At 48.4% G+C, this 13,464-nt stretch overlaps 1 protein-coding gene across 1 annotated transcript in view; it reads right to left on the minus strand.

Annotated features, from left to right (window-relative positions):
* The window catches only part of LOC144720015 (cullin-9-like), a 33,947-nt gene extending 28,047 nt beyond the window's left edge, over positions 1-5,900 (minus strand). The window contains exons 1-5 of the mRNA XM_078596433.1: positions 5,617-5,900; positions 3,351-4,075; positions 2,446-2,600; positions 1,125-1,643; positions 353-494 (exon numbers count right to left, since the gene is read on the minus strand). Coding sequence (XP_078452559.1) covers positions 353-494; positions 1,125-1,643; positions 2,446-2,600; positions 3,351-4,047 — 1,513 coding nt within the window. The 5' untranslated portion in view covers positions 4,048-4,075; positions 5,617-5,900. The remainder of the gene's footprint in view (positions 1-352; positions 495-1,124; positions 1,644-2,445; positions 2,601-3,350; positions 4,076-5,616) is intronic.
* Positions 5,901-13,464: the final 7,564 nt, after the last annotated feature.

The following is a 13,464-nucleotide window of genomic DNA, read 5'->3' on the forward strand; positions in this document are numbered from 1 at the left end:
CTTTAACAATGTACCATCTCCACGATTCAATAATCATTTTTAACTTTGGGGGACACGACACGATGGAAAAATCATTTGGTTTATTTACCACTGCAGTGCGTGTAGAATTTGTAGTGGGTGCGGAGTTTCCACTAACCTATGAACCAATATCACACGCAATAATTTTTACGAAGAATAAAAAAAACGTAATAACGCAAGAATTTAATTTAATCGTTCAAACCTTGTGTCAATAATACTCAGCAATAAAAACTGGTTTGGCAACTGGTAGAAATAGTTTGAGGGCGGCAGGATTTGTTTCCACTGTTAAAATGTCAGGGCGCAGATGCTTGCGGGAGTTGAGGCCTCCTCTCACCGGGATCAGGCTTCATGGTTCTGATGAACTCGGGCGTTTTTTCAAGGTTCAGCTTCGGCTGTGCCATGGCTGACTGTTCGGACAGGATTTCTATCATGTGCCAGTACACCCAGAAAGTTCTACTCATTGAATCCCAAAGCACCTGATGAACACAAAAAATGGAAAAATATGGATCATACTAAGAATAGCATGCTATTTATAATAATGTTAAACAGTTTTGCTGGCCACAAATATGATATCAAATTATCGTGGGCTCCTTGACACTCACAGAACAATATTAAAATGCATACTTGCAAACCAATTAAATACACAATTCCAGACACTGCATCACAATGCCAATGAAATAAGCGCAGAATGTAAATGTCATGACAAAGTTGTGTGTGTGTGGTGGACTGTCTCGACAACACACATTCATACGTGAATAAAATATCAGTGATTTAGTCTTATTAAGGCAAGTGCTGTCAGGGAGCATCTATTAATGCTGGCACATCAGACATACAAATGCATGGATTCACAGACACAAATACACGCACGCACACACACATACACACACGCACATTTTGCTCACACATATGCACACACATACGTAGATGACACATATAAATGTACAGACAGATGCACAAACACATACACGCATAGGCACCTACAAACGTGTGCGCATACACGCAGAATAACACTCACGGGTGGGAGTTGCTTTGCAAAAACATGTTCAGACACACACAAAGACTACCCGCACGCCCCCAAACACACAAGCAAAACAACACACGGTTACCTGCACAGGCGGCCTGCCATCGTTGGACTGCTTGAACTCGCCCTGGTCGCCGGCGTTCACCTGCTCGTAGTCCTCCCGCATGCGCACCCGCATGCCAGGCCGCAGCACCTGTTGCACGTACTCCACGTAGCTGCTGCGCGTGCTGAAGCTGTTGAACGTCTTGAACTGGAGGTTCGCGTCCGCCTTGGGCTTCGCCGGCTGGTCGTGAGTGCTCCGGGCGGGTGGTGCCTGGAAGATGGAGCGGTGCGGGCCCCGGGGCGGGGTGGTGCCGTCCGAGTGCTCCTCCTCCGACTGCCGCTCCTCGCGGGAGCAGTCCCAGCCGAGGATCTTGACGAGTTCAACGATCAGGTTGGCCATGGCCATGGTGAACTCGAACTTGCGCTGCAGCCACAGCCGCTCCTCGGCACCAGGGCTCGTGTCCTCCTTGTCGGCGTGACCGTCGCAGTTGTTCAGGCGGTCCATGAGCGACGTCACGCACAGGTAGCGCTTCACCAGCGAGAACAGCAGCTTCCCGGGAATCTGTTGCGTGCACGGTCTTTGATTAAACTGAGATCTTTTATTTTCAAATGCAAAATGAAATTTAGTTTTAAAGCTTCATAATGTGTGATACCTCTGTATATTGTGTAGCCCTGTTGGTAATCCACTGCTGGATGAGGGTTTTCCCAAGCCAAGCAGGTCATGTATATTATTTGACAATACTTCCACCACTTGGGTCAGCGTGGGTTGGTGAAGGCGGAGTGCATAGGCATTGAAGCTTAGAACGGTACAGCAATTGATTAATTACACTGCCTTCTGCTGACAGCATAGCTCTGGAGCAGTCTTAAAATACCTGTTTTATGGATGGTAGTTTCCCACCAAGGCACTATCCATGCTCAACCGTGCTTCGCTTCTAAGATCTGATGAGACTGGATACATTCTCGGCTATTTGTCCAGAAGGACGGTAGCTCTATAACATGCATATATATAATGATTCGCTTACCACTACAATTTGATGAATTACCACACTTTGGGGTCATGATTCAATTCAAGAATCGTATCTTATTTGTATTGTCTTGTTTGTGATGTATTTGTGTTGTTTCGACTGTTTGATCACAGAAACATTGTACACGGTATTGATTTGTGATCCAAGTCTCCTCTGAGGGAGACATTTAGTCTCATTGGGCCTCTCACATGATTTAAATTCAATTTATGTAGGATTATATGTGACACGACCCGTCTCAATTGTATATATTCATTTAAGTTTGAACCCATGACCTAAACAATCTGACTTCATCGCCGACAAGGACAGACCCCTAATGATTGCAGATACTGCCTTCGGTACCTGTGGGAGGTGGATGCCTTCAAACGACATGCCATGCTCTTCCGATGAGGTCGTTTCAGCAAAGAGCTCCAGTAGTGTGAAGCGGTTGTCAAAGTCCATGTGCTGCTCGATGCCGTCCTGCTGGCTGAGGGAGAGCAACACGTACGCCCGGCTTCCTGCCAGGCGGAACGCGCAACAGCAATTCACAATGAGCCAGCTATACCAGTGCTTGTTCTGTAAGTATTCACATCCAATACACACTGGCCAGTGTGATGAAGTATGGTGAAATAACCGAACAGACCTGTACAGCACAAGGAGGCAGTCATCCAGCAGTGGATTTACAAAAGGGCACTGCATGTACCGTCACAGCACTGTTTATAATGATTGATATTACTAGGACAGTAATGTTTGTCACGTCACAGAGTTAATTCTCAGAGGTGGAATTATGCAAAATTCAGTGCAGAATCGAACTGAATGTGATGGTATATTGCGTGCAGTTATTACTCACTGGGCCGAGACCATAAACTCACTCTTGAGAGCATGGTTTAATCACAGGTGACTGTGTCGATTCAAACCGAGAAAGTCAGTGGTGCCTGGTCACTTCAACCTGAGTCACCTCTCCATCATAGCACATTTGAAGGCTATGAATACACGATTTGTTTTTACATGATAAGTTTAGCAATACAAATGCAACATTTCTCCCCCATAACTGTCAGTGAAAATGTGAAATGAACGAAAATCCAACTGATAAGACTCTCACAACACATCTGCTGCAAGTAGATTTTTATCCCACGTGGCAGACAAATCAGGTTTACAACATTACCATTGCAAACGCGGCATGAAAACTCCACAAACTCTGGCCTGCAAAAAAGTATAAAAATCGCCTAAACCAACTGGATAAGTGTGACGAGCAGTGCGCGAGTTACCTGCATCATGTGACGCGAGTGCGCGCAGCATGCGCCCGGCACTGCGGCGAGTCTGCGTCTCATTGTTGCACAGGAGCTCCATGAGCAAGTCAAGAGCTCCGGCCTCCTTGAAGACTCCAGCCAGTGGCCCAATGGAGGCGTAGGCGCTCAGCACGTGGATGATGTGCGAGATGTTATGCGTAGCTTCGGGGCCCGGCGCCCGCTCCACCTGCCGCCGTGCCCTCTGCACCAGCTTCTGCACATCCCCCTTCATCAATGCAAACTCCTGGTCCTCCAGGCCCGTTTCTCCCAAAGTGTTTCGATGGCCAGTCCCGGTGGTTGCCGCATGCACGTCATTCTCAATCCCGTTTTTAGAGTCGTCGCTGCTGCTGTTCATGTCCGCCTTGACCCAGCCTCCCCAGGTTCCCTCGGGCTTGCGGTTCCCTAGCAAGCCACCGCAGCAGGCGCAAACCTCCTCTTCGCTCATCCACATGAGGATGTTCTCGGACTTGCCAGCAGGATCACTGGCAGAGCTGCAAGCCACCGGGCTGCCACCGCCGCCACAACCCCCGTTCTCCTCGGCCGAAGAAACATGCCAGCGGATCAGGTATTCCACCAGACCATTATACGTGCGACGCTGACGGAGAAGTTCCACCGGGCACGCTTGCACCCCCGTTGCCAACTGCACCATTACAGACCCACCCTGCATGTTGCCCATTCCAAGTCTGACAGCAATAAGGGGTGTCCTGTTCAACAAGCGAGAAAGAGCATGATCAGTATCCACATCGGTTAAGTTTTGCCGCTCAATTAACGTTAACTTGACAGAAATTTGAATGCCGAAGCTTGTACTGTGAGTTTTGTTGCTTACATAAGTCGTAAGGAAGTTACAAATCATAATTTTCTCCGAAAATAAATTTCTAAAAAGTTCTCAAATGTTACATTTTGTACAAGTTATTGCTGTAACAAAGAGGAAGGCCAACTTGTGCAGCTTGGTAATAACGCGTAAAACGTTGCGCTTTGCGTTAAATATAATAAATTCAGACACTAGACAAGTGTGAAGCCGTCTGGCGTCTGGTTTGAACCACTATTTTTAGAAGCCTCTGCCGAGTTGGGAGCACAAATCGTCCTCGTGTTTGTGACGACGATACTGTGAGCGAAGCCACCCTGGCGGCCTCACATCCCACGGAGTCAATCTGCCTCAAATACCAACAGAGCCAATATGACCCTGACTCGGTGGTTTTGATTGCCGATCAAGTGGCCACCACATTTCTGCCAAACACACTGATGAAACCTCGCCGGGGGTTGGGAGGATAAAATGCTTCTCCTTTTAAAGTATAACGCCATTTTTGGCATTGACATCATGTCTTGTTGCACCAAACCTTTTAAGTCCCATGCAAAAAGCTAACTATAACAACCCATCACATAAATAATTTAAGGCCCTTTGTCCATCCACTGCTGGATTAAGACCCACGCTGCCAACTTGATTACAAACAGGTTACCTCTTGTCAATCGACTGCTAAATTACGGCCTTCTCGCGCCATGGCAGTGATATAAGTTGTTTCGCCATACTTCTCCACACTGGTAAAAATGTATTAAAGGTGGAGGGGGGGGCTGGACCGGTTCATCTATCATTCGACACTTATGTTCGCCATGGCTGAGAATCGAACTTTAGGTTGGTGGATTCATAAACCCGTGCAGTAAAGCACCGTGCTAATTCTCCACCCAATGATCCCAGACTTTAATGACTGCAACACCATTATTTACAATTAATGCGGAAGGCATAGCGTTTCAATGCGCAGTTTAATTTGTAAGTTGTACGATGTTAAACTGTCGCAAAAAAAGACACAAGTCTTAACGTAGCAGGGCATAAGTGTGAAAATCATCAAGGCCGACATGATTAACAGCCGCATCACTGCCGCTCTGGTTCCTCGGTGTCATTAGGTTTCGCTTGATCACCACAGTACAGGGACAAGCCACCGCAAGACAAATCGTTAACAGAGTTCCATTGCAAATGACACAATCTAGATTATTCCACAATCGAGCCCACGAACCCTGCCACCACGCCCCAGCACCAAATCCCGAAACTCCACCCCCCAAAACACACAACTACCGACAACCTAGAACACTAACAATCCCCTCCACACCGACAAAACAACGTACCAGCGTGTAGAATTGATCAGTATAACCTACATTTAAAATATAAAGCAGAAAAGAGACGGAATATGGGCGGCCTAAGGGCTCCGCGCGCGGCCTACTCGGGGAAATAAAACTAAAGCCTCGGCCTCACCTGGCCAGGGCGCCGGAGCAACCGCGGGGCAGGACCCACGTCGCGGCGCTGAGATTCCGTAGCGCCGCTCTTCGCCGCTCTACCCCCCGCAAGGGTCTAATCCCCTTCCTCGGGGTCCCGACCCCAGCACCCCCCCCCGATCAATCCGCGCCTGGGGAGGGGGGGTCCTTGGACAAGAAGTGAGGAAGGAATGGACAAGAAACGAAAGGGGGTAAAGCCCGCGGAGAAGAGGGCCCGCAAAGCGTGACAGCGACACCGGGAATCCGGCGCCTCGCCGCGCGCTCACGGCCGCGGGCCGCTAGGGGGAGCGCTCAACGTGAGGGCCCTGGCAGGGGGAGCATTCGATAGGGAGGGGGGGCTAACCATGGGGAGGGGCCTAACCATGGGGACGGGGGGTCTAACCATGGGGAGGGGGGGGGTCTAACCATGGGGAGGGGGGTCTAGCCATGAGGAGGGGGGGTCTAACCATGGGGAGGGGGGTCTAACCATGGGGAGGGGCCTAACCATGGGGACGGGGGGTCTAACCATGGGGAGGGGGGGGTCTAACCATGGGGAGGGGGGGGTCTAACCATGGGGAGGGGTCTAACCATGGGGAGGGGGGGGTCTAACCATGGGGAGGGGGGGGTCTAACCATGGGGAGGGGGAGGGGTCTAGCCATGAGGAGGGGGGGTCTAACCATGGGGAGGGGGGGGTCTAACCATGGGGAGGGGGGTCTAGCCATGAGGAGGGGGGGTCTAACCATGGGGAGGGGGGGTCTAACCATGGGGAGGGGGAGGGGTCTAACCATGGGGAGGGGGGGTCTAGCCATGAGGAGGGGGGGGTCTAACCATGGGGAGGGGGGGTCTAACCATGGGGAGGGGGTGGCTAACCATGGGGAGGGGGAGGGGTCTAACCATGGGGAGGGGGGGTCTAGCCATGAGGAGGGGGGGGGTCTAACCATGGGGAGGGGGGGTCTAACCATGGGGAGGGGGGTGGCTAACCATGGGGAGGGGGAGGGGTCTAACCATGGGGAGGGGGGGTCTAGCCATGAGGAGGGGGGGTCTAACCATGGGGAGGGGGGGTCTAACCATGGGGAGGGGGAGGGGTCTAACCATGGGGAGGGGGGGTCTAGCCATGAGGAGGGGGGGGGTCTAACCATGGGGAGGGGGGGTCTAACCATGGGGAGGGGGTGGCTAACCATGAGGAGGGGGGGGGTCTAACCATGGGGAGGGGGGGGGTCTAACCATGGGATTGGGGGGGGTCTAACCATGAGGGGGGTGGTCTCGAGGGACGCCACCAAACTTCCTCCAAAACAAGGGTATGGAACCTCCGTCAAGGCGGGCCAAAGACACCTGAACTCTTTGCTTTATTTGCAGTGAAAAAGTATTGTTGAGCTCTGTTATCACTACAGTACTCTAAACGAGCACAGATTGGGCCGGTGTTGTAATACTGTTTGCTGGTCAAAGCTGGGAGTAAAGCACCCGGTTACTTGTTTGTTGTTCAATTTTAATCGATATAATTCAACTTCATTGTCAGACATAGGTCTCGCGGCCCGCGCGGCCTGCTAACAGTCTGCTAACAGTAACTTCCATACGGTCCGCGAACGATATTCACGTGACAATGCAAACATCGTAGCCACACGAATCGGACACCCGGGGCGAATGTTTGAGACCGGGCAATACAGCACGAGGTTTATAATTCGCGTGCGCTCGGTCGCTTCAATCGCTGCGAGGGCATTCTTGCGGTGATTGAGCGGGTGACTTGCCAAATCAAAAGATTGGTGAGTTCACATTTTGGGGTCGACTCAGCCACTCCATCCATCCGGGATCCATAACAGTACGTAACCACGTTGTGGGGAACCGATGGTTAGATGAATATCTGCCATGGTAATGTGGAATTTCCACGACTGACTGGGTACTGTAAACGGGAAATGAACACCACTCCATGCTCAACTGAGCAGGACAACCACTTTAAATTTTCGTTTGAATGAATGAGGCAGAATCAACAAGACTCACTAAACAAACGAGACGAAAGACAATCACTGCATTGTATCAAGCCTCGGCCTCAAATGGTGACAATTCATCGAATTGCAGCGAGGGTGATTTTTTTTATAAGCCTGCTAGGTATAGGCACATTCTGACAGCCGTGGCTTCGCTTTCCGAGTGTGCAGTCATTGTGCAATTGCACCGGGACTTTTGGGTCAGCGAAGCCCAGACGTAAGGCTATTATGAGGAGTGGGGACACTTTTGAGGGAGTGATCCCAATTGGATTCCTCTCTCCAGGACCGATGCCGAGACCACACGCCACACCAGTGTGACACTTCCAAAGTAAATGGTGGCAGAAGGCGTAGTTCTCAATGAGTTTTGTTTAGCGGCTCGAACAATGCGAGTCACCTCGTCTGTGATAACCAGGCAGGGGGCAAACACGGGGCGCAAGGCAGGGCGTCTCTTTCTCCGGTTTCCGCAAACAGCCCCATAGAAATGTCAGGAAATGTAGCTGCTTTCGGAAGAAAAGTGCCACAGCGATGAGGTCACCGATCATAACAAGAACGCTGCACTTTCAATAATAATAATACAGGACACGTGCTTCGTGTTGTGGATTTTAGACTAAATTCGTTTCGCACAATATTAGTCACAGTTCACGTTGACGATATTGTTGACATTTACTGATGCCCGTGTTTTATCCAAAAATCTGACAATGCAATTCAAAGTCTGATTGGCTCCGAACTCCCTAAAGATTCTGTGGGCCAGGGATTACGGTATTGTTAAACGTTTCCAGCGGGTAAACCCGTAGGGCCTGGAGAATAATCCATGCGATCATAGGGACAACATGCAAACACCAAATGTACAGGCGTCAGGGTCGGGATCGAACCCACGACCTGCTGTATAACAAGCGAGGTAGTTATCATCTCGGCACCGTGGCGCCCTAAGACATGCCTTTCCTCTGGTAAATAATTTCCCCATCTGCTATCAGAATGAAATGTGTCCCGTCATGCAATACACTGTAAAATCGAAAACGAGAAATTGGACAAAAGTTCAAATGATCACACATAGTGGTAAGAAAACACATTCCAGTATTTCCCACAAGACCCAAACATAGCCTAACCAATTACCACACCAGCCAAACTGACCCGAACTATAGCATTAAACGTACCATACGAAAACATCAGAGTCTAGTCCTAACCAAAACTAAACTAGCCAATGGGACAATCGCAAGAAGCGTAAGGCATGGGGCAATATTGTTTAGCATACCAGCCGTAAGAGCTTAGTGCAAACCCTAACCACACCATCCCGATTCGTAATCCTAACTAAACTAGCCAATCAGCCAGCACCTAACGTAGTTTTAACATCAACAACATCAACATGATCCCTGGTTGTATCCTTAAGCACACTATCCAATCAGGCCCTCGTCTTGACCCAACTAAATTAGCCAATCAGCCAGAACCTAACAAGCAGATCCTAGACTCAATCCTAAGCACACTGGCCAACAAACCCTACCCAAACAAACCAAAAGCACAACCTAACCCTTAACCAAGCAGTGGATTCAGAAATGGGCTATACATGATGATTGTCTAGTAGGGATGCGCTTTTGATTGATTTCCACTTCATTTCGGAATTCACATTTTAGGAGTTACGAGGACAAATTCGGATATTTTTTGGGATAATTTACATTGTGCAATGCTCTGCTTGTCTTCTCGCAAACAAGAGCAACGTTAAAATTACGTCTCTTCTTTTTCGAATCATTGGGGGCCGGGGGGGGGAAACATCGGAGCATCCAACATTTCGTATGTGTGCCCAATTTTCGAGGTATTTTCCCCCGATTAATCCGAACATCTGGAACATATCTCCTCCCGACCTCGTTGCGCTGAATGCCAAGTTAGCAGCTGTCACATCACCGCCACTAGGGGGCTCAGCACTCTACGGCGACAATGGGATCTGCGGTGGGGACGTCACTGCTTTCTGCATGGGGATGAGGAGTATCTGTGGCTATATAAAAGTCCGCGGGGAACCATAAACACTTCCACATGAGCGCAACACGATGGAGTAATTTTACCCGTCTCAGCGGACCTGCCACAACAAGCTCTACCCATTCAAATTTACAGCCCTTTGTCAATTTCACTGTTGGATGAACCCCACCTCTTCACGGTCCCCCCGGCCATGTCGGGATTATTTGACCATACTTCACCCCACGATGGTCAGTGCGGGTTCATGATGAAAGGGGGGGGGGAAGAGGATGTCATCACAGTAGTCGCTCGCCACTGATGTCAGCCGTGGCAGGTCGTCTGCGTTCATGGCGCAGTGTGCGTCAAGCACTGCGCCACCGATCAACAGCTCCTTCGAGCAAATTACGCGAGTGTGCAGCGTTGCTACAACAACATGCATTGAGTTGAATAGACAAAAAGTAATTCTAGATTTGAAGCTTTCGTGACTGCAAGGATTCATACTCTTAGTTTTTTCGGTAAAGTCGCGTAGGTAAAAAAAAATGAAATTAAAATTAATAGACAAACAGTAGCCTGAGTTAAATAGACGAAAGTAATAGATTGCAGAACTATAACGTTTGCATGCAAAATTCTTGGTTTGTTCGTTGTCACGAAGGACGCGTTACTAGATTGTTGTGAATTGATGTTTTTGTCTGTGCGTTGTTGTGGCTGCACTCACGCGCCAGGGATCTCCCTTGCAAATAAAGCCCTGAAACTGGCGAAATGGAATCACCCGTGTAACAAATCATATACTGTACAACTTTTAACGATTTGAATACGTGGGTTATGCTGGTATCCCTTGATCCTGCGCTTTGGATGTCTGGGTTGGTGGGTTCGCGCTCTGAAACCGAGGAGCTAAGTTCGATCCCTGTTCCTCGTCTTAAATCATCTACCATTGTCGTGGATACCCCCAACCCACGTTCTACTTCACCAATCATTGACCAGCACGGTGAAGTATGGTCAAACAACCCCTGCGTCCAGGGGCGCAACTATAGGGTATGTGGCAGCGTTATGCGACGCATATGGGCCCAGTCGGCCACAAGGAATCTCGAATCAACAGAAAATAAACAAGTAAAACATTTAAAGAAAAATTATTCGAAAAAAATTATTCATTAAAAATTACCTGCGGTCTTCCATGGACTAAGCTCGATTAACGCAACTGGCTATCATCATATCAATAGAGCAGCATACATTTGCGCGATCTATCTCCTTTGAAGTTAATTGTACCATTAAATGTGTTTTTATTCATACTGTCACTGTGAGACTGTCTTCCTCTAAAACCAATACACGGTGCAACTAAAATAATATACTGTATATGTCAGAGGTGTGGACTCGAGTCATGTGACTTGGACTCGAGTCAGACTCGAGTCATGAATTTGATGACTTGCGACTCGACTTGGACTTGCATAACAATGACTTTGTCCCACCTATAAGATGTGGACTCGAGTCATGTGACTTGGACTCGAGTCAGACTCGAGTCATGAATTTGATGACTTGCGACTCGACTTGGACTTGCATAACAATGACTTTGTCCCACCTCTGGTATATGTAGTTATAGCCTACAGATGATTGTATCCGGGTTAAAAACATCCGTAGCTTTGTCAGTAAAAGTGAGTCGGGGTGAAAGGAGGTGGACCCACAGTCGGATCGTGCATAGCCCCGTTGACATAGGTCGTTGCGTTCCTGCCTGCTACTGACACGGCCTGCAGAGGCCTTCATCCAGCAGAGGATGAATATTGGGGATGTAAATTATAATTGCTCCTGCATTATTAGTGGTGGGGTGTTGGGGGGTGAGTGCTTTTTCAGCGTGTATTGAATACAGCCATGGAAACAGGTGGTCAAGAAACCACTCGGTCATTTATTTCAAGTAGCACGTCAATACGGACAGGATATGGCGATGTGATAACCATTTTGTTCATTTCCACGTATTATAAACTACGTGAACGCGTGGTTCATTTTGAGCAATCAACAGGTTATGACCAACATATTTTAGCCATTTGTCTTCTCAGCGCTGTAAGAAAACGTACACAAGCCCTGTTGTTAGCGGGAGTTGTTTGACCATATTTCTCCACGCTGGTGAGTGCGTGTTGATCGAGGTGCTCAATTAGGTGGGGCTCAAAAGACCGGCTCAAAATATCACTCGCCACTGACGGTAACCATGGCCGGGATTTGAACAAATCGAGCTAACCACTTCTGCCGATCCCCCTTAGCCACTCATTTACATTTAAGATCTGAAGTTTTTAAAAAAAAAAAATAGCCACGAGATCAGACGCACTGCAACAATATTGTGGGTTCGATCATCACTTTTCCTTTTTGACCTTTCTGTATGGCCGTGGGGAAAAAAAGACGATCTATAGCGCGCGCAATCACCCACCCCGCCCAACATACAGATAAACGTACTCGCCTTACGTACGTGTACAGCGCCTTTGTTTGTCCACTGCTGGATGACGGCCTTCCCACGTCATGCGGGTCGTAAGTGTTCCTTGACCACATTCCACCACGCTGGCCAGTGCGGGGATTTGTGAGGGTCCGCGAGGGAGCATGGAAATACAGCACAACAGTGGCTGTAGCTGCACTCCTCACCGTGGGCAAAGTGGCTCTGGAACAGCCTACAACACGTGATGTGTATGAGTATGGACTCTGGGTCACAGTGCGAGTGATATGATTATAGGTACTGTACCCTACATGTAGTCTTTACTAATCTTATATACAGAACTTTGAAATTACGGGCCACTCCTTATCTAATGCACGAACATACCCATGTCATGCTATCTCTAAACACGAAGAGGTAATCCATTCTGGACCCCAATAGAATGTTGATGATACAACAACTCGTGTTTAGTCTCTCCTTCTAACCAAAATCTCATGGAATGCGCCTGACCCACGTCAGACCTCTCTGAAGCTCAGCAGAGTTGAGTCCCCGATAGAACCTGGTTCGGAAGATCACCACCCGCAGCAGTTTTATTGAAGGCAGCAGAAACAAAATCATCCATCGCTGTACCGCACAGCTATGCTCCCGCCGCCTTCACCAAGCGGCACTGGTCCAGCAAAATCAAATAAACCCAAACTCTCATCCAGCAGTGGACTGGACAAAGTGCTGTACGTGTCGTTCCCCTTACGACGTTCACTTGGCAGTCATGATATTCAGTGAGGCTTTCCCCGGGTAAACACGCGTGGTGATACTGTAGCAGTAGTAGTAGTAATAATGTACACATTCTCAGCTTGAGCCATACAATTGCACCTCCGATTAGCAGGGTTGACTTCCGTACGGTGCGAAAGAAGTTCAACATACATACAATGCAGAATTATGGGAAAGGAAGCAGAGGGTGCGGCTCACCAACAGGACTTATTGGATCTGAATAGTTTATAGACAAGGTTGTCAAAAAAATAAGTATTTTGTAAAACATCCAATTAACCCATCACGCCATGTGCCAGCGTGCCCTGGTATACGCGTGGGTGTAAGTGAAACGATGCTCGCGCTATGGATTGTGTTGCTGGCTTGTTTTGTAAATTCTAGATTTGAAGCGTTCGTGACTGCAATGATTCATATTCTTAGGTTTTTTCGGTAAAGTCACGTAGGTAAAAACATTAAAAAGTAAAATAAAATAAAAAATAAAAATCACGACGTTTCGGAGGCAACACAAGCATCCGTCTTCAGGTGGTATATACACGCAGTGTTAACTCCTGCAATCTCTCATTTACTTGATACAGCTGTCGTGGCTGTGACGGTACCACCTGAAGACGGATGCTTGTGTTGCCTCCGAAACGTCGTGATTTTTATTTTTTATTTTATTTTACTTTTTATTGTTTTGTAAATCTTGTTCACCCTTTGAATGCCTATTTTGTTTGCAGTCGTCACCTCGCATTAGAAACAATGCAGCTCTGGCTTC

This window comes from Lampetra planeri, chromosome 7 (genome assembly GCF_965212315.1).
Source record: "Lampetra planeri chromosome 7, kcLamPlan1.2.h2, whole genome shotgun sequence".
In the NCBI taxonomy this organism is placed as follows: domain Eukaryota; kingdom Metazoa; phylum Chordata; class Hyperoartia; order Petromyzontiformes; family Petromyzontidae; genus Lampetra; species Lampetra planeri.